Source organism: Rhineura floridana, chromosome 11 (genome assembly GCF_030035675.1).
Source record: "Rhineura floridana isolate rRhiFlo1 chromosome 11, rRhiFlo1.hap2, whole genome shotgun sequence".
NCBI classification, from domain to species: Eukaryota; Metazoa; Chordata; class Lepidosauria; order Squamata; family Rhineuridae; genus Rhineura; species Rhineura floridana.
In genome coordinates this window covers 41213586-41238295 of record NC_084490.1, presented here as the reverse complement: position 1 = coordinate 41238295, position 24710 = coordinate 41213586, and the positions used below count along the sequence as shown (strand labels likewise).

At 43.6% G+C, this 24710-nt stretch overlaps 1 protein-coding gene across 3 annotated transcripts in view; it reads right to left on the bottom strand.

Moving 5' to 3' along the window:
• Nucleotides 1–24447, bottom strand: part of ETV4 (ETS variant transcription factor 4) — a 41990-nt gene extending 17543 nt beyond the window's left edge. The window contains exons 1-4 of one of the 3 annotated variants that reach the window (XM_061589690.1): nucleotides 24281–24447; nucleotides 18900–19001; nucleotides 18681–18777; nucleotides 17611–17646 (exon numbers count right to left, since the gene is read on the bottom strand). In XM_061589690.1, coding sequence (XP_061445674.1) covers nucleotides 17611–17646; nucleotides 18681–18777; nucleotides 18900–19001; nucleotides 24281–24298 — 253 coding nt within the window. In that variant the 5' untranslated portion in view covers nucleotides 24299–24447. Of the gene's footprint in view, nucleotides 1–17610; nucleotides 17647–18680; nucleotides 18778–18899; nucleotides 19002–20026; nucleotides 20236–24280 lie in introns of those variants that run through there. The other 2 variants (XM_061589689.1, XM_061589691.1) reach the window with 2 other exon arrangements.
• Nucleotides 24448–24710: the final 263 nt, after the last annotated feature.

Sequence of the window (24710 nt, the reverse complement as noted above, 5' to 3'; positions counted from 1 at the left end):
TGGTGCCTTCTAGATCAGTGTTCTTCAACTTTGGGTCCCCAGAGGTTGTTGGACTGTGGCTAAGCTGGCTGGGGATGATGGGAGTTTATTTATTTATTACATTTATTCCCCACCTTTCTTTCATCATAGAAACCCAAGGCAGCATACATGTGGTTCCCAGGGAATCTCCCATCCAGGCGCTAACCGCACCCAGACCTGCTTAGCTTCAGCATGGTGGTGGCTCGTGTGCCTACCATAGCTTGATAGAAAAAGTGGTAGTCCAAGAACATCTGTGGACCCAAGGTTGAAGAACAGTGCTATAAGTACAGACTCTAGCTCCTATTAGCCCCAGCCAGCACGGCCAATTGTCAGGGATGATGGGAACCGTAGTCCCACTCCAGCAACACCTGGAGGGTGCCAGGTTGGGGAAAGACGAGGTTATCAAAGACCACATTTGAGCAGGGTTGGTCCGGGATGTTTTGCTATCTGAGGCAAAGACAAGGTGGCGCCCCCTCCCAATTCCACATACAGAAGCCAACTGGACTTGTAGATGAAGTAAGATTCAACACTGCTGATGGGACAGCATCCTCCACCACACACACCTGAGGCAGCAGTCTACATTACAGGCCCCAGGAGAGGCCAAACAGCAACAGGGAGGAATAGTTAAGGGGCTCAGGAGAAGTTCAGTGGGACTTACTCCCAGGAAAACGTGTATAGGATTGCAGCTTGAGTAGAGCAACAAAAAACGAGGATAGGGATATATTGTTACATGAGGGCAAAAAGATTTTGGGGGTGGGGCATTTTTAAAGGCAAGGACGAGGCTTCTGCTAGATATAGAAGGGTGTAGGAAACCAGAGGAGGGATGTCACACCAGCTAATTAAGCAGGTAATTCTGCAGGTGCCCTGGCAGGTTCTATACCACCACACTGCCCAGGGATGGGCATCCTGGTTGCCGCTAAAAGCAAGCCGACCGTCCACACAGCTGGTTTTAAAAGCTAAGTGGCTTCTATGAAAAGGGATCTCCTGGCTTTGTCTCTGCTATGCTTACACTCGCTTTCCGAGGTTTCCCAAGCAATATTCTTCAGAAATTCACAGCATAATCCTACAATCAACTGAGTTCAAAAAGGTTGACACCCAGATAAACAGATGTAGGATCGCAGCCCAAGATTGATTGTTATCTCTAATAAAATAATTTAACATCTCTGAAATATTAGTATGTCACAAAATAATTTAATATCTCTGAAGATATAATAAAATAAAATAACATAATATAATATAATAATAATAATCAACCCACTGCCCAGTTTCACTTCCATTTTAAATCCTAGATGACATCATTCATGAGAGCCTCACTTCCCTACACCACTCCAATCTCATCCCACCCCTGAACCATTCATGTTTTGTTTCCGCTTCTATAGTATAAATAGAACTTCTTCAGAGGGCTGGTCCTTTTTAATGCCTTCCACATGGCATTGAATTAAAGGGATATTCTTCCATCTGGCTTGGAATATTGAAATAAAAACTTGGAGAGCTTCATCTTAATGGGCGTTCTCAATATAGGAAGCTGCCTTGCACCAAGTCAGGCTGCTATTGTCCACAGTGACCGGCAAAGGATCTCCAGGATTTCAGATCAGCGATATTTCTAGCCCTTCCTGGAGACGCCATGTAAGAGGAAACCCCCACCTCTATTTTCTGGAATTTAAGATGACAGAAGGCTATAAGACCAAAGCAGATGCAACGAGATGTCTTTTTCTTTTGTTAGAACAAGGATGGGGAACTTATCCCCCCTCCGAATACGTTGGACTACAACTCCCATAATGCCTAATCATTGCCCATACTGGCCGAGGCTGATGGGAGGTGGAGTCCAACATCCTCTGAAGGGCTGCAGGTTCTCCATCTATGGGTTAAAAACAGCCATTGAGGGAGGGAGATGAGATACATATCAGAGCTAGTGTTGCAGGGTGTGTGCATATATTTGTTAAAAAAATACTTTTACGATTTCCCCCCAACTATCTCACAGAACATCCATTAGCCGGGGGGGGGGGAGAGGTACTTGTATTAACCATGTGTTGCAAGGCCTACTAATCAGACACAGTCTATGTAGCAATGAAAAACAAATCAAGCGAGTTTTGTTCACAGGACTTAGATTCTGTTTCTAGTTTCCACTTCCCAGAAATCCCAACCACCATTTTGTTTGCATGCTGTGTCACCCCCTTGGAAGAAGGAACCCAGTACTGGCTGGAAGTCCATTGAACCTTGTGACTGCAAAGCAGGGATGGGGTGCTATGGCCCTCCAGGTGTTGTTGGACTCCAACTCCCATCATCCCTGGCCATTGGCCACTCTGCCTGGGGCTGATGGAAGGTGAAGTCCAACCAATATCTGGAAGGCCACAGCTTCCCCATCCCTGCTCAAACCTGGGGGGGGGGAATGAGACTCTGCTATTAAATAGAGAAAATTAAGATGAATCCCCTTGCACATTTGAAGGGAACAGCTGTGTTGCAGTTAACCACTCGCCTAGAGCATGTAATGTTTACGGGGGGCGAGTAACTTCAGAGGTTTCCCAGGACACAGTTTGAGTGGGTAGGTTGGTAAGCCTCTATGTGAGCACACAAAAACGCATGTTTCTGTATTGCTACATTCTTTATGGGGCCACATCTCAGTGGTAGAGCACCTGTGTTGCATGTAGAAAATCACAGGTTTGTATCTCAGGTAGCAGAACTGGGAAAGCCATCTGCTGAAGAACTTATGAGAAACACTGCCAGTCAACTAGATGCACCAAAAGACAGTTCCATGTATCTAGGGCTACGATAGCTTTATATCCAACACCTCCACGTTCAGAGACAGGGTACCAGATACTAGAGTAGGGGTCACCAACCTTTTGGGACCAGTGGGAACATTTGGAAATTTGAGAAAGGGCTGAGGGCAATCACATCATGGCTGCCGTGGGGGTGTGGCACAGCATAAGATGGCTGCCACATCTAAAACAGCAGAAAGAGACAGGAGCACAAAATGGTTTGGAAATACAACCTCCTCTCCCAATTAATGGGGGGGAAAGGTGCTTACATCAGCCACCACTGTGCTATACTTGCTCACAGAGAGAGGCTCTTTAAACCTCTTTTCTGTTCAGAACAAATGGGAAGATGGGCACCCAATGAATTGTGGGCATGTCTAAGGGGGGAGTTCAATGTAGGAGAGGCTGAGTCAATAACAAACAGGAATGGAGAGGAAAAAGCAAAGAGCCTCTCATGCATTGTGAATTTTTGAGGGGATATTTACTGAGACCTTTTGTGGGTGCCATAAGATTAGAAGGCACTGGTGGCCCCTATGCTAGAATGTAAGAAAAAGGAAATGACTGCCACCTTCATGTCTTGTTCATGAGCTTCCAGAGGCAATTGTTCATAGAGTTTTGATCCTTGATTGGTTCATTAAGGCAGTTCTTCCATTCTTAGGCTATAAGGGCCATAGCTCAGTGGTAGACCATCCGCCTTGCTTGCAGAAGGTCCCAGGTTCAATCCCTGGCATCTTCAGGTAGGGCTGAGAGAGGATCCTGCCTGAAAACCATAAGGAGCTGCTGCCAGTCAGTGTGGACAATACTGAGCTAGATGGCCCAAAGGAAGGCAGCTTCCTATATTCCCAACATACCTCATTCATTCCATTCAAATCAGCCTCATTGCAGCGCGTCTCTTTTTGAACTGCTATGGATGAAAGCTGAGTGGTGTAGTGCAGGGGGGAGGGAGAGGACCTCTGGCCTACTGACCTAAATAGGTCCACTAGCCCTCCCCATTTGGGCCACCAGGCCATTCTGGCCAAGCCACACCAACCTGCCAATCACCTACCATCAAAACGGCATCAGGTGCGGGCAGGTTAAAAGCCAGCTCGGCAGGGCCAAAAGGAGTTTCACCTTTGCACAGCTGACTTCTGAAGTGCCGAGGATCAGCTGAGTGCTGGGACTTCAAAGTACAGCATGGAGCTTTGAAGTCGTGCCAATCAGTTCAAACCACCACATCGGGTGATAGGACAGGTGGGCAGCCCTGTCCACCTATGAAATTTGGTCCATGGGGGGTAAGGGAGCTAAAGATCTGGCCTGCCAGCTACCTCCAGTTCCCCATTCCTGGTGCAGTAGTTAGAGAAGCTGACTCAGGCCTGGGGAGAGCCAGGTTCAGATTCACCCTTTAGCTATGAAACCAATCATGGGACCTTGGACCAGTCTCCATTTCTCAGCCTACCCTACCTCAGAGGGTTCTCGTGAGGATAGAATGAGGAATCATATACACCACCCCTAAATTCCTTAGAGGGATATAAATGTAATACATGCATTTGCCAGGCTAAACATTTGGGGTGCTCTTTATACTGCAAAAACATTCTGTACCCCAATAAGATGTTAAGTTTTTTTAAAAACTTTTCCCCATTTTTTCACCAAAAGCCTTTTTGGTTTTTTCCCAAACAAATGGGGGGAAGTGTATTATAACATGTGAAAGGGTATACAAGCTTGTTTCGGACTGGGCACCTTCAATTTAGAAGTCCATGATAAATAAAATGACAAATGTAAAGAAGCAGAAACCGACAGCAATAGCTCAGAAAACAAGGCTGACTAAATTTAGTATTCAGTAGTATTCAGGGAGTCAGTTTTCTCAGCCCTTTTTATGGAAATGACTGCTTTGACTGCTTGACACTGTGGAGGACTAGACTGCGGAGGAGACATAAAAAAAGAAACCATGAATTCTGGAAAATATTGACTGTAACGTTAATGGTTTATTGTGCTTTTGTTGTTTTTTGCCTGCTCCTCATAAACTGGCAAAGCGAAAGGAGAGAGGGCTCTAGTGGTAGATCTCTGGTGATCTGAAGTAGATTGGCAAGGATTTCAAACTCCGAAATGTTTAACAATATCAGCAAAATAATTCTCCCTGTTATATTACTGCAGTTTAGAAGATAGGCAGGGGCACCATGAGCACATTTTTGCGTGGAAGGACTGTGAGCTCTGTTCTGGTACTCAGAACAGATTCCTGGGTTCAGAATTCCTTAATGCTAAATGCAAGGTTTCTGTACCATGCTCCAATTGGTGGATCTCAAGGTTCTAGTAAAAAACACAAAGTAGATCTTGCAAGCCTGAAATCTGCTCACCCCTGCCTTAAAGCATCTAAAGCAGGAGCTAGGAGCCCATGTGGCACAGCAGGTTACGAGTGCTGGATTTGGACTGGGGAGACCCAGGTTCACATCCCCATCCCACTGTGCAGCTCACAGACTGACCTTTGGCTTGTCACCCACATCTAACCTAACTCACAAGATTGATGCAAGGATAAAATGGGGAGGGAGACTCCTATATCCGTTTCCTGGCATTGGGGACAGAATAAGGCTAATGTACAGACCACTATAAAGTGTTTTGGATGAAAGGCGGGATTTTAAAAAGTTTTAAATGCACAATTAAACAAATAAATGGGAGATCCAGGAGCAAAATCTGCCCCTCCCAGCACAGCTGAATTAAAGAGGTTTCCCAAAAACAAACCCACAAATGCCTTCCTTCTCTTACAGCATATCACTTCTGAATGTTGCCAAAAAGGGTTCTGTACTTTGGGAAGGAGCCCTTTTCAAATCAAGTGTCTGTTTTCAGACCACCGTGAGCTCTTTTTCATGCAGTTTACAAAACATGCAGCATTTAAAATCCTGCACATAACATTGCTTGCAAAAAAAACAACACCCAAATCCTCCCACACTGTGTACAAGATTTATTATCACTACTACTATTGTTGCTACCACCAACCATTCTGAGTTCACTTTGAACCACAAGAATGACTATTGAAATGACATTCTTGAGGAGACATGAGAAAACTGCATTGTTTCCCAAATCCAAGGGTCTCTCTTGATGCAATATTTTCCTCTGTGGGACCAGCTTTTGGAAGGGATCTCAGGCAGTAACAAATAATGAAGAATGGCATTGAAAAATTCACCCCGATATTTCAGGATCAAACTGGGAGCAAACCTTGTACCCAACATTCTTATTTTTGTTTTTATTATTAATTAGAACTTGCGTGGCTGCTTTTGAAAGAAATCCGTATAAGCTTTCAATCCTAATTCAGGTTTTCATATTTAGGCTCATATCCATTGCTGATGCGCAGCAGATTTATGGTTGTGTAACAGAGTTTTCCCCTCCTCTCCTCTGCAGCCCTCCTTTATGCACCTTCAAAATCTGCTCCAGAGTGTTGGAGGACCCTTCGGATCAAATTTTGAGGGTTCATGGGGAAAGAAAGGGTAAGTCTCACTGCACAAGTGGAACTCTGTGCCTATAGCATTGGATACAAACATATCTCTTAGGCATCCTTCCAAATGCAGCCCCATGGAGAAAAAACAGAAGCCCACCACACATTCTTCATAGATCTCCTTAAAAATTATCAGAGCTTCAGTGCAATCCTGAGCATGCTTACTTAGAAGTAAAGTCTCGTCAGGTTCAAATGGACTAAGCAAGAGTGCCTGGGATTGTAGCTTTGTGGTCAAAACCACAAATCAAATGGTTTCCCCATGTATTTATTTTTAACAGATACAGCTGATTCTGTGAAAAATAACTCACCATCTCTGGGCATCCTTAAGCAAAGACTGGAGAGATAACTAACATGCCATGCTTTAATCCGGGCAGGGCGAGAACATGTCAGTGAGGCCAGACTGTAGGAGAGCTCAAGATTTCCTCCTCCTACAGGCAGCAAATGTCTTCCTCTCTAGCAGACATTGCACACACTTGAGGCTGGTTGGCAACCGACCAAGAACCTCAGAAAGCTCATCCAAGGAGAGTTAGATGCTATAAACTTCATTGCACAGAAAGTTGCCTTATACCAAGTCAGACTGATTTCCCAATATTTTGTGCTATGAGACCAGCAATGCCTCTCCAAGAGAGATCTTTCCCCATCACCTGCTATCCAATCCCTTTTTAACTACAAATGCTAAAAATGGAGATTCTGCATGCAAAGCAAGCAAATGATCTACCACCAAGCTATGGTTCCTTCCCTGCACCCAGCTGTATGTGTTTTGATACCCTTCCCTCCTCCAAAATATAAAGTAACAAATACATAGGAAATGGAGGGGAAATCCACATTTCCCCTTTGACATCTGCAACCTTGAAGACCTAAATAAGAAGTAACAGAGCGGTGACCATTACCATAGAAGCAGGTTCTGCATTACATCAGAACCGGGGGGGGGGGGAAGAGAGTCATCAGCTGATTTCAAATACAGTAGCGCCCCACTTTACGGCATTCCGCTTTATGGCGCTTCGTTCATGCGGCGGTTTTCAATTAGGGAAAGGCCCCGCTCTTACAGCGCTTGTTCCACTAATACGGCGGGTTTTTTCCATTGTGCGCCATTTTTACATCATTTTTATGTCATTTTCACACAACACGGCCCATTATAGTCTATGGGGCCCCGCTTTCCGGCGGAGGCCTGGTCCCTAACCCGCCGTATTAGCGGGGCCCTACTGTAGGCAAACAAAGAGTCCGGACACTCAATCAAAGCAGGTATAGCCACAGAAGAACATGGCAGAGCTTGGCCCCGCTGGTGGGGCCTTCCTGAATGAGGGACCTGCAGGCCAGTCAAGGTGTACAGACAATAGGAAGATCCAAACATTTGTTCAAGCAGATTTCACCAGCTGCTCCCCTACTTAGGGCTGGCAAACATCTCACAGCCGGAGGGCCGCATTCCGTTCTATGTAACTTTCCAGGAGCCACATGGCAGCAGTGGGCAAAAGTGGGCAGAACAATAAATGTAAGCTTTACCTTTGTACAGCAGGCTAGTTTCTACACACATACCTCTATCCTCCACCCAGGCAAGCAGCAACTCATCATTAGAATTCAAAAACACATTCCAACCAGGCAAAATCACAGAAAGAGGTGTGGCTGGGGAGGGTTCATGGCCTGGGCAGAGCCCCAAGGTCCAGAGAGAGAGAGGCCAGAAGGGCTGCACTGGGCCACCGGGCTTGAGATCACCCACCTTTGATGTTTCCTTTAGCTCCATTGGTTGTGGGGAACCACGGCTACAACAGAAGGTTGCATGCCCATAGAAAAACATAACCCTAGTGCGTACGTGTGTGATGGAAGGCATGGGACTTGCACTCAATTCCACTATATCACATTTTTTTTCATTTAGCACATTTTTATACTGCTCTTAGGTAAAATTTTCCAGGACAGCTGCTTCTTCTATGTACACGATAGAGCAGGTGACGGCAGACTCCAGGAGGGGTTGTTTTTGAGAAAACACCGAGGTTCCACAACCAAGGCCAGGTGCAAAATAGTGGCTCATGGAGGCAAAAGCAAAAAACATTCCCACCGGTGATAACTCACAGAAAAACTCAAAATGATGTGTTCCAAGGGCGGGATCAACTGGTTCAGGATCCACTGGATCCTGAGCTGGCCGCACTGCCATCCCTGGATAACATCAGGCTCGATTGCTATGCCACTTATGTTACTCTGCCATGCCCCACTGCTGCCCAGCATTAGGATTGCTCTGTACTTTATCACCTGCAGTGACACCAAGTTTTGTCCCCTTATGGGTATAAAACTACATGCAAATACAAGCAAGCCACCCCATCTTCACTGAGCAGGTCTGCTGTGCCAGGTGCACCATAAACCCATAGCAAGAGCAATGATATCATACCAACCACATCCAGCAGTGTGAAAACCTATGCCTAGCTGCATAAATTGTCTCCAGCAGATGCAGGCTTGCACACAAGTCATTGTTTATTCCCCTGATGTGGTTAGTTCCCTGGAACAGGGTAAATGTCTGAAGGAGTCAGAGAATTTAGCAGTGGTCTTAGCAAACTGGATCTGTCTCAAGCTTCTTTTCAGAGTTGCGGGAGCGAGGATAATTTTTTCATATGCACACACACAGTGGAGACTGGTGGCTTCGATGTCAGTAGGGCAGTGAATCTCGTTCGGGTTTCAGTCCGGACTTTCAAGGAATTGTCCAACGTGCTTCACCTTGGGCAGTTTCATGAAAGTAAAACTAAAACCCAGACTGGATTCACTGCCCCACTGACATCAGAGCCACCAGCCTCCAGTGTATATGCATGCACACACACAGGATCTTTTACCAATTTCAGTTAGATTACATTATCTGTTTAAAAATAACCCTATTTAAAATGACATTTGCATGTATTACAAAACATATACATGTTGAAGTGTACTCTCATACTACCTTAAAGTGGAATCTATGATCTTCTGTGGAATAAAGCTTGTTCTTCTATGTAAAGACTCAGGACCGAGATTAGGCAGCTTTCGAGCATTATAAAATATACTGTGGTTACTATTGTGTAAATTATAAATATTTACACTGCCAAGCAAGTACCTTAGAGGATGTAGAGGATTCCAGACTGAGGTAGTTACACTTATGGCACAATCTGAACCATGCCTACTCAGAAATAAATCCAATTCAATGGGGCTTATTCTCATGTAAAGGATTAGGATTGCAGCCTAAAATCCCACTGAAATCAATGTGAAAAGTCCCAGTGATTTCAATAAAAACCAAGTACAACCAACAGAACAATCCTATGCATGTTTACTCAGAAGTAAATGCCATTAAGTTCAATGGGAGTTATTCCCATGTAAGTGTATCTAGAATTGCAGCTTTCATTTTCAAGTTACTTATCTTGCCCTACCATACTTACAAGTGTACAGAAAGCCAAAGATAAACCCTTCATTTCACAATTGCTGCTCTAAGCAGATGAATTCCATAGTGCAAGGGACCCATGAGATGTATTGACTACAGGTTTTGAATCATACTCCTACCTCTGTTGTAATGGGGAAAAATCATATAATTGTTATAGCAACCTGTTAGTTTGCATAGTTCTTCAGGAAATGAATCTAAAAGCTGGTAACGTGCTTTAAATCAATGATTTAAAACAGTCCCTTCTTCTTGATGATTTAAATTAATCATGCCTTTGAAGTGTTCATGGGGTGTTCACAAAATACATCTTTGAAATGCAAAAGGTCAAGGGTGATCAGTTTTAAATCAAGGTGATTTAAAGTCAGCCCATCTTGTCCCCGCTTTGCATTAAAAAGATGTATTTCTTGCACACTCCAAAGGCATAATTGATCACTAGCAGAGAAATAAAATCAGGAACATTCCACTGAGGATGTTTCAGATATGCCAACCATCCCAATTCACAATCAGGAGAAGAAACTCCATTACAGAGTTGCTGCATCTTCCCGTACTCCCCTCAATTTCGGTTCTATAAGGCGAGATCCAATGTTAGTTATACCCAGAGCAGATTCATGGGTGGTGGCGGCAGTGGTGAGAAATCAATGGTTCTACTCCGAATATGACTTAATTGGCACTCATTGTTTTCTACTTGAAATCCATCTACAAATATAAAGAACTGAATAAAAATCCACAGAGGGAAAGGGAATAAAGGTTGCAATCCAAGGCACACACAGTCGGGAGCAAGTCCCACTGACTGTAAGAGAATAACTGCCCAGAGAATCTTTCACATCTTGAGAAACTTTTACCAGACACTGTTTAAAAGTTTAAAATAATTCACTACAGCTTTTTTAAAAGTCAGTTTCACTGTTTTAAAATTACTGTTAATAAATTTGTTTCTGCAATTGGCATTGGTATCATACCCATTTAGGCTGAAGTATATTTGCTGTAATAAAACAGCAAAAAAAATAGGGTTGACTAGCAATATAATATTCAAATCGAGTTAATGCTTTAAAAAACATTTGACAGTGTTTTGTTTCAAACTGCTTATAATTATATTTTGGTTTGTACAAATATATTTAACAGTGCTGTTTTAATCATGCATTGATCCTTGTTTTGTGTGTGTGTGTGTGTGTGTGCGCGCACACACACACACACACACAAAACCAGTAGATAAACTGTGTGTGTAACTGTTGCTATTAGATATGTAGACATCTTGCTATTCAAGACTGTGGCTTTTATAGGTTACCATGAAATTCATGGTGGTTTTTTGTTTTTAATACTGTGAGTCACCTTGGGAGATTTAATTCCTGAAAGATAGCCTGGAAATACCTACATAAATAAATAGATTAAAATGGGTTTTCCTGCTTAATAAACATGCATAGGATTATATGGGCAAAGCAAGCAAAAGCCCTGGGCACAGCAGCAAATTCACTCCAGCATCAGAAACCTGCCATTCTCACTGGCTATGGTGGAAGGTGGGGAAAGAGGTTTATTTGTTTTGCTGCAATATTTGCAGCCTGGCACAACTGACAGCACTGTAAAAAAAAAAAGTTAACTGAACCTGAAACCTTGCTCCCTTTCGATTCAGCGGCAAACTTCATTGCAGTTTAGGTTAGCCTTAGTTTATTTAAATGTTGCTTTCCCATAGTAAATGGTGCACAAAGCAGCTCATGGTAAACTGTAGCTTTTTATCACAGTACTATTACACGTGGAACAAAACTTTTTCTTACCAAACATATCAATAAATCCAAGACAGACAAAAAAAAAACAATTCAAACATACATATGATACATTTGATTTTACGTTGAAATCATCAAAACAATGCACAGAGCAGATGTGTGTAGCAAAATCCCAGGCAGCACCCTTGGGGAGGGGGGGATTTGCACCAGTGTATGTGACAACTAGGGAACTGAGTCAAAGGATTCAGAGGAAACATGAATTTTCAGGAGGGATTTTAAGGAAATGAGAAGGCAGTGTTTAACCCCTTCTGCTTCAAGTAGAGCCTCTCTCTCACACACACACACCATCTGTTTTTATCCCTGCTGAATTCCAGGCCCATGTTTGCAAGATAAATGGGTCCAGATCACTGGCAATGGTAAAAATACGCCTTCTCCAGTGCAAACTCATCCCATCCAAAAATCAGTGTACAAAGCAGAAAAGGCTGTTAGGGCTTCCTTGCCCCATGTGCATTCTGTTGCACAAATGCAATTTTACAAAGAACAAAATAATCCTAGAGAGATTGATTACCCATGGGGGCGTGTGTGTATGCGACCTGGGGAATTTATAGAATTATGAATGGTTTGGAGCAGTCATGGAAAACTGTTGCCCTTCAGATGTTAGCTGGATTTCAACTCCCACCATCCCTACCACTGGCCATGCTGACTGGGACTGATGGGATTCCAAGAACATCAAGAGGGCCACAAGTTGGCGGGGGAGGGGAAGAGAGATTGTTCTCTCTTAACACACCAGACATCAAAATTAAAAAGCTATTCCAAGTTCTAGAAATATATCTTCCCACAACAAAATGTATTCAACTGCAGCAACAAGATGTGGCAAAGATCATATGCTTAAGCTTACTTTAAAAAAATGTTCATGGAGCACAGGTAAAATAAGTGGCTATTGACCACAATAGTCAAATAGAACCTCCATGTTCAAAGGCAGTATACCAAATGCTGGAGGCAGCAATAAGGAGTTACTATCTCTCATCATGCCTTGCATATAAGATTCCAGAGGCATATGGCTGGCCACTAGACTAGATCCATCTTGGCTCCAATGCAAAAAAGAGGTTATTATAGTGGTTATTTCCTCCCCCTCCTGCACAGGCCAGGGTTTATTCTAAGCTTTTTTTTCCCTACTGCACAAGCAGCCAGCACACTGGCCACCCTTGAACTAGTCAAGTAATTTGTCCTATAATATGCTATTAGCAAGTCTTTTTTGTGACAGTACTCGCTAGTACTGAGTACCAGCACCTCTTGTTTTGCTGCCCATGCCAACCATTTTGTGCCAGCATCCACAGTACTTTTATCAAGATATGCATACCAGCACCTCATTTAAAAAACAAAACAAAAAAGCACTATTAGTATTAGGTTATGAAGATTTGAAAGGAACCAGTATTTCATTTTTTATTACTTTTGAACTTTTTTCATCTTTCTTTTTTAGAAACTAGCTAGCACCTTATTAAATCCCATATGCTCAGCTGCACAAAAACGTATTTCACACTGCATAGTGGAGGTTTTTTTTTTTACACTGGACAAAACGTGTCTAGCTTCACGTTAGAATAAACCTTGCCACAGGCAAGAGAGCTGGTTCTCATGCAGCAGCTTTGCATTTAACAGCTCACCTAGTAGCCACAGGCGAGCAGAAATTCCATGCAGGCAAGCAGGTGGGCCAGTGGAGGAGGAACAGATTGCTCCATCCCATGTCTGCCAGCATGCTTTCTTTCCATGCTAGTCATCAGGAAGGAAACCTTTCTCCTCCACACTCAACACACATGGAAATACACCAGAGCAGTGACAGATTGCTCTGTTGCTCCTCCACCAGTCTGCTTGGCAAAAGGCACTTTTTTTTTAACCTAGCCTGCTAAGAGGTAGTAGCCCACATTTCCATGCTGGCTGTAGTGCAGAAGTCTTCTCTTCTACAGCCAGCATGAAAATGCAGACTATTAGCCGCTTAGCAGGCTAGTAAAAAAATTAATTGCTAGTAAAAATTGCATATATCTTTTTCACATGTTTTATGTACTATTATAATATAATGTATTGTTATTTCTATCAATTCCATTGCTCACCTCTGTGCTGTTTATGAGTCCCATTGACTGTGCTTGTGGGTTTTGTGTTATTTACAAGGTTATCATACAGGCATGTCTTAGAGACTTTAACACACCCACACAGCTCAAATAAAAAACTAAAACATCTGTTTTAACATGCCCTTTGTGATTATATAAGCAATTACGGTCTCAGATAAAATGCCCCACATATTCTACCACCCGTCCTGGAGGTGAGTCTGGGCCACACAACCCAAGCTGAGCTCAGCAAGTTGCCAAGATGGGAGGCAAACAAGTCATACTTAAGACTTGCTAAATGCCAGCCATTGTTCGATTCACTCCATTCCCAAATCTAGCTTGCAGCATAGTCTTTTTGACATCAAAGCATGACAGAAGAGAGTATGAAAGAGATATAACTTTCACCTGTCCCCAAAGTCCAACATATGTAAACAAAAAGAGTGATCAGAGAGCTTAACTATTTTGGGACAGGGGTTGGTGCGTTGGCCCCACAACTCCCACCCATGCCTTTGCCTAGTGCCTCTCCTCTGGTGCAACACTGCTAAGCATGATGTTAATCTCATTAGGGATCTACAAAAGAGTTCAGTTGCTCTTGACTACCTACAGTATTTCCAAAGAGTAATGCTGTAATTGTAACCACAGTTTATTTATTTATTTATTTTATTATTTGATTTATATTCCGCCCTTCCTCCCAGCAGGAGCCATGGGCAGCAACCAGTTACTTATATGCTTCCAGTTCCAGAAGATGGCAAGGTTGGGCATTTGCCAGGGTACCAAGACCAGCATAGGATCCACCATCCTAAGCACACTTAGCACAGTGTATCCAGGAAGATCGGATACAGCCTGGAAGAACTTTTGTTCTGCATGTTGTGCTTCTTCCAGGTTAGAGGGGCACCACTGACATGTCTGAGCTCCCCCCCCCGCCCACATCCCAAAGCCAGCATTTGTATACTCCAATTGTCCATATTCAGATGCAATTCTCTCATACCTGTCTCTGATGAATCAGCATGTCTTGTTATGTCACCATTTATTTCCCAATAATTTTTTTGGAAGTTTGATATAATTGAGCTGCAAGAGTTGAAAAACTTCAGACGTCTTCACTTCCCCTTTCTTCGAAAGTTGAATTTATGAGTGAGCGCATGGGGCATCATCTGACATGCATTTAAAATGTGGGCACATAAACACTAAGATGCCTTATGGGGGCACAGCCATTTTGGATATCACATAAGGCCTGTTTCTGTTGCTAACATATTATAGGCATATTATGTGCTTCTGTTAAACCAAGTGAGCCTTCTTTGACTTAAATCCATGCTGGATAGACTCCTACAGAGTAAACAGCATGATGAAGGAGTAGAGGCCTTTGGCAATATTGAACAGAACAGAGGGAAGTGATTCTGACTGAGAATATACGCATGTCACAAGTGTATTTCTATTTTGATCTGTCGAAATGTTCCTAAGATCCCTTCTGGATCAGACTAAAGGCCTATGCTCACCAATGGCCGGCCAGATACCCTCTGGGAAGCCCAGAAGTCCTCTTCTGCTGTCATTCCCCAGTGACTGGTACTGAAGGGCATGCGGCCTCTGAGTCTGAAGGGAGCATATAGCTATGGCAAGTAGCCATTGGTAGCCTTATCCTCCATGAATCTAATCCTCTTTTAAAGCTGCCTATAGTGGCAGCCACCTTGACATCTTGTAGTAGCAAATTCCGTAGGACAAGCCCTTTGGGAAAGGGTCATAGCTCAGTGGTCAAGTAGCTGTTTTGCATGCAGAAGGTCCCAGGCAGTAGTGTAGAAGTGCAGGGTCCATTCATAATAGTCATAGTCACACTCCCTTTCATTTTCTGAAAGGGGAGGCAATGTGTCAGCCACTGAGAAGAATCTTTTCAGTAGCTAACACTCGCCTTTCATGATGATTGGCTCATAACAGGGATCTGGCTGGGACCCTGCTCTCCCAAAAGTAAGGGGACTATGACCCCCACGGACCCTGGATGACTACACCCCCGGGTCCCAGGGTCAATCCCTGGCATCTCCAGGTGGGGCTGGGAATGTCCCCCATCTGAAACCTTGGAGAGCCACTGCCAGTCTGTGTAGACAATACTGAGCTAGATAGACCAATGGTCTGACCTGGTATAAGGTAGCTCCCTATGTTCCTAACTGATTTCAACAGGAGCTGCTTTAAAAGTTTGAGATCCCAGTTTGGGAAACTTGGCTCTCTTGGCACCTATTCTTGCTTGCTCAGCAACAATGACATGTTTTCTACCTCAGCCCAACTTTTGCAACCCCAGCACCTTAACTGTAGCTTGCATAGGTCAATCCTATGCATGTTCATGCAGAAGCCAGTCCCTTGTCTTCAGTGCATCTTACTCCAAGCTTAAGTGTACATAGGATCGCAGCCTTAATTAAGTAGCGCAGCATGTAATAGATGCAGTTTGCCTATAAACTGATACTCAATTCTTGAGTAAATCATTCTCCTGTATCCCTTTTGGCTGCCAGAATTCACTCTCTGTTCCTTTGGTTTCAGACTGAACAACTTTATAGTATATAGTGGATTATGAAAAATTACCATGCGTAGGGACTGAATGTACAGGGCACCAAAATATAAAACTTGCAATACCTAAACCTACTAGCATGCACTGTCCAGTGTAAGGAAATTCAAACTTTTGAAGTGAAAGTTTCGAGAATCCATTCCCTAACTCTCATTACTTTGTAAGATACGTTAGCCAAAAGACCCACAAGATGGAACTTATTTAGACTCTGAACCCAAGCTAGATTTCCACTTCAGAAATACAAAGCAAGGATACCAAATCTCTTCTCAAATATTCTCAAGGCTGTTCCAACATGATCAGCTGATCATAGAACAAAGAATTCCAAGGGCAATACAGAAATTTCTGACAAACTAAGGGTGTTTTTTTTTTAAAAAAAGTGTCTAGTCCTTAAGTTCATTACACTATATTTGACAATGCACAGGCTGTAGTCCCAATAACTAAAATACACTGGGCAGGTTCAATGTGCTTGCATGTATTGGGTCAATTTTGCAAACTCTGTTCTGCTTCTAAAATTCAGATCCACAAATAAGTTGGAACCTTTTGAAAATAGTTCCCCAAATAATTCCAATGCAGGCAAAGTAAGGTTAAACAGAAATTTCTCTCTGAAACCATGAGATCCAGTAACTTGCTTTTTAAATAAATAAAAAATGGAAGCCACATTTCAAGAGTCTCAGTTCTAGTGAGACACAGCAAATTCCTTTCCTTGCAGTTATTAGGCATCTGAACAGCAAGAAGGGAGGCTACCAAGCATTTCATTTGAAATGAGCACCAAGCTGCACTGTAGCACCCACCTGATCAATTTCCAGTTAAAATAAAAAGCCTACTGCAACATAAGCATATTACTGAGCCATCTTGGTGGAATTTCCCTTTGCTGACAATGCACTTTCTTCTAAAAAAGTTGCCATAAGTGCCAATAGGTTGCCATGATTACTTAATCCTAGTTATGGGTTCAGAGCACTCCACAGCTTTCCAGATTAGCACCAAGCACAAATACTAGTTAAGTAAGCACCACAGATAGCCTTTTAAACCTTTTTTCAAACTGTCAGGTCCCTTGATCCACGGTCTGCAAGAACAAAAGCCAAGATCCACTTCAAAACTGCAATTAACAACTATTTACATTAATTGGGCTCTCAGGGAATCAATAGATTTCCCTTCCCAGGCCAGGACTACGTCATTTGGGAAGCAGGGAAATGGCAGAGAGATACCAAAACCAAACAAGCATCAGGGAAAATAAACTCAAGCCCATTTTTAACAAATAATTAAAATAAAGATGTGCCTCATTCAAAAGCTTATGAGTAGGCAATTGATCTTCAGATTTGTGAAGGGGGATGAACACCCTTCAAGTTTAAGAATAAGCAAACGCGTGCATCCCATCACTCAGGAGTCCCCAGCCCATGCTGGAAAAAGAACATTTCTTTTTAGGGGGGCATGCCAAGTTCTTTCATAAGCAAACACCAACACAATGGTGTGATTCATACTCCTGAGTTTACCCAAGCACAGAGACTGAGCTGCATATGCAAAAGTCTCTCCAGAAGCAGAAGGAGGCAGCAAAGGGGAAGGCAGCCAACAAAGATCAAGGGGAAATGAAAGGAAGGGGTTGGCTAATGGAAGAAATCCAAAAGCCAGCCTTACCTTCAGCCAGCCAAGTTTCCAAGTCATGGAAGAGCTCTGAAAGAGAAAAGGGAAGGTCATGATAGCCACAGACCCACTATGGCTACAAAAGCAGAGAGCAGAAGGAACTTGGCGTGTGTGCGTAATGAGAGGTTAAAAAGCAGCGACAGAGTGCAGCCCAGTGCAAACCTCCACTTCTGAAACCCAGCATAAACCGCCCTTGGCCTCAGCCCCATGGGCTTCACCTTCTCCCCACTCCTGTCAAAAACACAGATTCCAAACACCGTTGACACCATCTCAAGCTTCTGCGTTTTTGTCCGGTGTACAAAATGTCCTGTATGTTTTCAAGTTATCTGATGGAGAGCTGTGGGTCTCTGTGGTGAAACTGGGAGCTCACAGAGGTTAGAAGTTGTGACCCATGGACTTAATGGGGCTAGAGATATCCATGTGGGAATACTCTGAAAGGAAACTCACTTCCTCACCCCTATAGCCCTCTCTAAAAAAAGTTATAAAAGCAAAATACTTCTAATTCATGGATGGGGAATCTGCATCCCTCAAGATGTTATTAGAACCCAACTCCCATCAGCCCCAGGCAGCATGGTCAATGGTCAGGGATGATGGGAGTTGTAATCCGGTAACATCTGGAGGACCACCGGTTCCCCGCTTAACATGTTAGCTAGGAAAACACTACAACCACCTATAATAGCCACTCAGACAAGGCTGCAGACAAATTCAGGAACTGCACAAAGACAGCACGGGATAGCTTACGAACATTAACTGAAGCAGGCCTACTTCAGAAGGGTCAAAACAAAGAGAACAACAAAGTCTAGCAGATAGAGAATTGCATTAAACTCGGGAAACTTCAACCCAGTACAAGCCAGGTAAGGAAAAGGATTCTCATTCAGCCTCAGCTCCTTAATTTATATAATGGGAACCACAGAAGTACTGGAGCATCATTAAAGTCATATTTCCGGTCAAGATGTCACATTATGGCCCTGTCATTCAAGCACAACAGGCTTCTTCTGTAATGCATTCAAGTGGTCCCATAGATCACCCCACTCATCTCTCGCCAACACCACCCACACCCCTACCTTCTGGGTCTGGGACATGGGGGACACCTGGTTCCACAGATCTCCTCCGTGCAGCCATCACAACTCTGCCTTCCAGGATTCCATTTCCTGACACCTTCTGTATTCAAAAAAAATAAAAATAAATACAGACAAAGCTCATTTCAATTGTAGTCAGCTTTTCAGGTTGCAATGCTAAAAAAGCCAAGCTGATTGTGTGTGTGGTTCCACTTCATCACCCACCTGTGCAGAAGTGTAAGGCACTTGCTGGTCCAAATATCCTTTCATCCTCCCATCAGTCATGGGTGCAAATCCCTCACAGGCATGGAGGACGGGAAACAGACCCTGCAAGGAGAATTGCACATAGGAGAAATGGGTACGCGAATTGTGCATGGGGGGGGGGAGGGAGGAAGAAAGGTGTTTCACAGTACTATTTGCAGGTAAGGCACTCGGAGCTAAACACATAATCATATACAAGATGAGAATCTTAGGTGGATGGTCTACATTATGGCCTATACGGCAGAGGGAGATTTACAGCACCCGTCCATTTCAGTGATCCGCTCTTTGCTGCTAAAAGTAGGAACCAGAATGAGGTGCTTCTCCTTCCTCTTACCCTCCCCAAAAGAAACAAGAAAAAAGCCTGGTTTCCTTCTGAAGAGACTAATGGAGAGGAGTGGCGCATACCCCAATATCTCCCTCACCCGCTGCCAAGCCCAGATCCCTTTCAATCCTATACCCATATGGCCCTTGGTATCCTTTGATTCCCCTCCAACCTTAACCCCTCTTCTATGTGCGTCCCCCCTCCCTTCTTCCCAGGGAACCCCCTCCTGGATTTTGCCTCCTGCAGTCCTTTCCCACCCCTTTTTCTCCTCACTCACTCTGCTGTTTTTTATTGCCCCGGGAATGGCTAAAATTCACTCCCCGCGCCTTTCACTGGTGGCGACTTGAACCCCCCCCATCAAAAACCACGTTTGCAATCCAATACCTGCTGACACGGGAGTAAGTCCCAGTGAACTCTGAGAGACTTATTTCTGAATAAACATCCCTAAGATTTCGTGGAAAATGCCTCCCGGCCCTGATATGTTCCTCGTCTGTTTTTCTTCCCATTTCTTTGGTTCCCCCCCCAAATACTCCCCCCCACCGCGCGCTTCGATTCCTTTCCTCCCATCTTACCTCCCCCCCCCGTCTTTTCTGCATCTTGACTCGATATCCAAAAATCAGCCTCTTCCCCCACACCAACACCAATCCCCGGACAAGGCCCCATAGCTCGTTTCAACATCGTTTCCCTCCCTCGTACGTTTCCTAAAACTTCTGCAACGTTAAAAGAATTACCGCCCCGTTTCCATTAAAAGTTATTCTTCCCCCCTCACCTGAGATTGGGGGGGAAGAGGGGGGCAGTTTAGATCTTCCCAGTCCGCCCCCACCACAGGGCAGCTGATTTCGGAAAACAGAGATACGCCGCTTCTCGTGGGACGAAGCCGAGTAAGGTTGCTCCCGCCTCCAACCCGGAGTCGTTTCCTCTTTCACAGAAACAGACTCTTTTCTGTTTCCCTTTGTTTCATTGACTTCGTGAATGGAGAAGAGGAAGGGGGGAATTCCCTTGGCTCATTGGGACACGCCCAACCAATCGTGGCTCAGCTTTGCCCTCACCCAGTCGGGATAAGGCGTGGCGTGGGGCCCCCGAGCCAATCAGCACAAGGTATTCTAAGATTCATTCACTGCTGGAACTCCCATTCATAAAAAAAGAACAAGAGCGCCCAAAGTTCATTCATAAAAGGGTTGAGAAGGAGGGAACGTGTCATGGGTTGGCTGGGCTTATAGACTCTACTACTCCCGCCTTTCCTCCATGCCTCAAACTAGTTATGTTGCCATGTTTACAAGGCCATTAATATATTTTACCTTCCCCCTCTATTCCTGCTATCAAACAGGGTGAGGGTGAGGAGAGGTGGTAGCAGTGGGACTGGAGTGCATTAAAAAAAGCCTAATTCACATGATGGGCTGTGCTTAGGTATTTTTGAAAATGAGTCTAAACATGATTTTCCTTTCTTTTTTTAGTGGATGAAAGCTTGCACATAAGAATCATAAAGCTTACCCACACCAGCCAGCCATGTTCATGCAACACTGGCTTTGCAAGACAGCGCTGCTGCTTCTCAAGTGAAACTGATACTCACTGCCAGAGACATGCACTTATTGCATGGGCATGTTAAAGTGAACCACTCTAATAGGACATAGGAAGCTGCCATACTGAGTCAGACCTTTGGCCCATCTAGTTCAGTATTGTCTACACTGACTGGCAGCAGCTCTCCAGGGTTTCAGACAGGGAGTCTCTCCTAGCCCTACCTGGAGATGCCAGGAATTGAACATGGGATCTTTGGCATGCAAAGCAGATGCCCTACCACTGAGTTACAATCCTTCCCCATAAAACATACTGTATGTGGCACAACCCCAAGCTTTTACAACTAGCCCATCAAGAGAAAGGGTGCAGGGTATATGGCATAACTTCCCAGCTTCCTGGAGCCATGACTATATTCTTCATGTTTTAGAAATTAAACATTGTACTTCTCCCAGTTTCATCTAATGGTTCTGTGTCCTTTTACGGAGTATAAATAGTAAAGTAATTTTAAAAATCACCAGCACAGAATGGCAGAGCTGGAGGGTATCCTGTAGGTCATTGGAGGAGAACCTGTAGCCCTCCAGGTAAGAACATAAGCTGTGCTGGATCAGGCCAGTAGCCCATCTAGTCCAGCATCCTGTTCTCACAATAGCCAACCAAATGCCTATGGGAATCCTGCAAGCAGGACCTGAGCCCTTGAGCCCTCACCCCTGCTGTGGTTTCCAGCAACAGGTATTCAGAAGCATACCACCTCCAGCTATGGAGGCAGAGAATACCCATCATGGTTACTAGCCATTGATAGCCTTTTCTTCCATGAATTTGTCTAATCCTCTTTTAAAACCATCCAAGTTGGTGGCCATGGCTGCCTCTTGTGGGAGCCCATACCATCAAAACATTTCTCATAATGCTCACCCAAAATCTACCCTCCATTAGATCTAATCCTGCCTTCTGGATCGTGGAGGGTAAACACTCTGCATTCACTGATCAAGATAAATTTAGTTTGATTTTCTGCAAGATTCAATATCTCCCAGTCTGGGTATAAAATACAGTTTCTGTGTTTGCTATAGAGCAAAAGCAAGGAGTGCAGCCTATAGCAGGAACTAGAAGACTGCAGCGGCCAAAGGATTGGGTTGTTCGTTCAGATCAGTTTGTGAGATTTGAGGCTGTCCCTGGTAAACACTTGGAGCATATACTCTTGTGTCCCACTAGCTAGTAGATTTACACTCCTGATTAATAACAATATAAAAATAGAGCTGAGCCAAAATTTGGATTCGGTCTTACTGTGTAATCTTCTGCATGTCCACTCAGAAGTAAGTAACCCTGAGCTCTACGAGACTCATTCCCATACAAGTGAGTTTAAGACTGCAGCTTAAAATATTTTTATTGCTAGGCTTTAGTACATGTTGGTAGTGTATCGTTCAGCCTTACAGTGCAAACATGTCCTTAGAAGTAATCCCCACTGAGTTCAACTGGGCCTACTCCCAGGCAAAGGAGTATAGTACTGCAGCCTTGGTATAATATTGTATGTATTGAATTTGAGATGTTTCACAATGTTGGTTCTACTTATTTACATATATATTTTGCTGATATGTCCTGAATTTAATGGTTCAATGAACTGGTTTTCAATGTTGCTGTGCTTTTTTTATATATATAAAGTGATATTATGGCAAACTGTTTGGGTTATGCTTTAGCATGGAAAAGCAGCAAACAAATAAATGACAAAGTTTTTCTATCATTTGATACTTTCCCTTTAAGAATACTGCTGTGTCCCATTCTAGACCCACGGTTATACACCAGTGGAGGACAATGTATCAAAAGAAATGCTGCATAGGACTGAAATAGAAAAGAGACTTGCAAAATAGTGCAGGCATGCAGATAGGGAGATTGTATCATGCCAAAAAATATCCAGAAAGCATCTGCTTTAGTTGGGTACAGTCACATTCCATGTGGCAATTGCAGTTACAATGAATGCACACTCTGCCTGAAGGGAGAACCGCATGCAAGGCCAGCTCCAGGTTTCTGGGGGCCCTTGGCCATAGAGTATCCGTGGGTCCCTTGGACACTCCCTTCCCTCCTCAAACCATATCGTCCCTCTTATTGCCAATCAGCAGCTGTAAAAGGTGCCTATTGAACATACATTTAAGCTCATTATCACCATTGCCAGTCAACTCACACCTTAAATTTTTCTCCTTTATATACCTGCAAACTAAGAGTTCACACATCTGACAAAGTAGGTGGGTTGAGGCCATGAACATTTGTCATAATAAACTGGTTAGTCTTTAATGTGCCAAAGCACTCTTTGTTGTTTTTCCTTGGAATTAAAAATGTTGGACCCAATAATTTATTTTGAGTACTAGAATTAAATGGAGTTCATACTACTTCCACACAAAAACCCATTCCTGATTAGCCAAAGCTTTCTTCATTTCAGCAGTATAATTTTGGAACAGAGAGGGAGTCATTTTGTTGATCCTATTGTTACACTATTGGGAGTAAGAAACATTCAAATGTAGTCCTTTTAACACTAATGGAAATATTTTGGGCTAAGAACTGGCTAAAACTGCAAATCGAACTCTACTTATCTGGGAGTAAGCCTCATTGATTAGTTCAGAATGGCGTTATAAAAGCCAAGCAGAGAAACTTAAGCTGTTTGTGGATCAAGCATTTGTTTCAATCCCATTTGAGTCAAGTGAAGTAGATTAGTACCCACAAAACAGATCAACCCTGATTCAACTGCTAGACTTGAGCCAGCTTTCACCTGCAGATATTTATGTCCAGAAAGCCACACTGCTGGAGTCAATGAAATTACATAACAGTTCATCAGATAAGCAGTGTGCATGCTTTTGAGCGTGAAGAGTGTTCTTTTTCCAGAATAAAAACTACAGCAATTCTTAGAACAAGGATTAAGAGAGAAAAATATTTTAGAGAGTAGGGAAGAGAGCTCTTTAAAGCCTGCAAAATACCAATCATTCAGAGTGTCAGCCAGTTTAACCAAAAATTAAACAACTTCAAAGGTGAGTGGTTTTTTTAAAAAAAAAATCTAGTAAAAAATGTTTTCTTGATACCAGCAAAGGTAATGCAGAAGGTAATTATGAAAGCACTGAGGCAGTAATCTGGTTAAACAGTTAATTTGTTTTTCTAAAGCCAGGTCTTAAATCATGTAGCTTTTATTCTTGAAAACAGCTTAGGGCAATTTGTTTGAAAACCTTTCCCTCATTTTGAGGGGGGGAGATGCTAGCATACAAATGGACAACAAGAGAGTAATGCAGGCTGCATTCAAGATTGTTTATAAAAACTTGGATAGCTTAATTGGGGATTTTAGAAGTCACTGTCAATTATCTCTTCCCATCTGTTTTTTTCTTTCCCACTACCCCCCCCCCTACATATACACACACAGTCCTTGTTGACCTTTCAAAGCTGCCGTCCCCATCAGGATAAAACTTATTGCAAGACAATGCAGCCTCATGAAAAAGCAGGGTTTTTAAAAAAATTAAAAATAGCTTGCTCTGCTTACAAGGGCAATTTCTTCCATCCCGAGGTGGTCCTGCTGCTGTCTTCAAACCCCTGCTGTTTACGGCCTGTTTGTTTGTTTCCTGGAGCCTATCTGGATGACGGTGAAGCATTGAGCAGCCTTGACCAGCATGCTCTGCCTGTGCTTTTGAATCGGAGCAATTTGGTGCCTCTGTGCAGTGGGCACCCGCCATACAATTACTCAGCATGCAATGCCCTGAGGGACCTTTGGATATTGGGGGGTTTTATGGCAGCTGGCTGTTTCCCAGAGGAGCCAGATTGCTCCAATTGAAAAGGGACACATATCCGCTCAGCGCATTAGATCCAGGCTCCTGGTGGGGAGGAGAGTAACCTGTGAGTGGGAGCTATATGCAGCGGGGATAGGGCGGTGAGCCCCTCAGAACTTGTGGGCCCTTGGCTAGTGCCCCACCTGA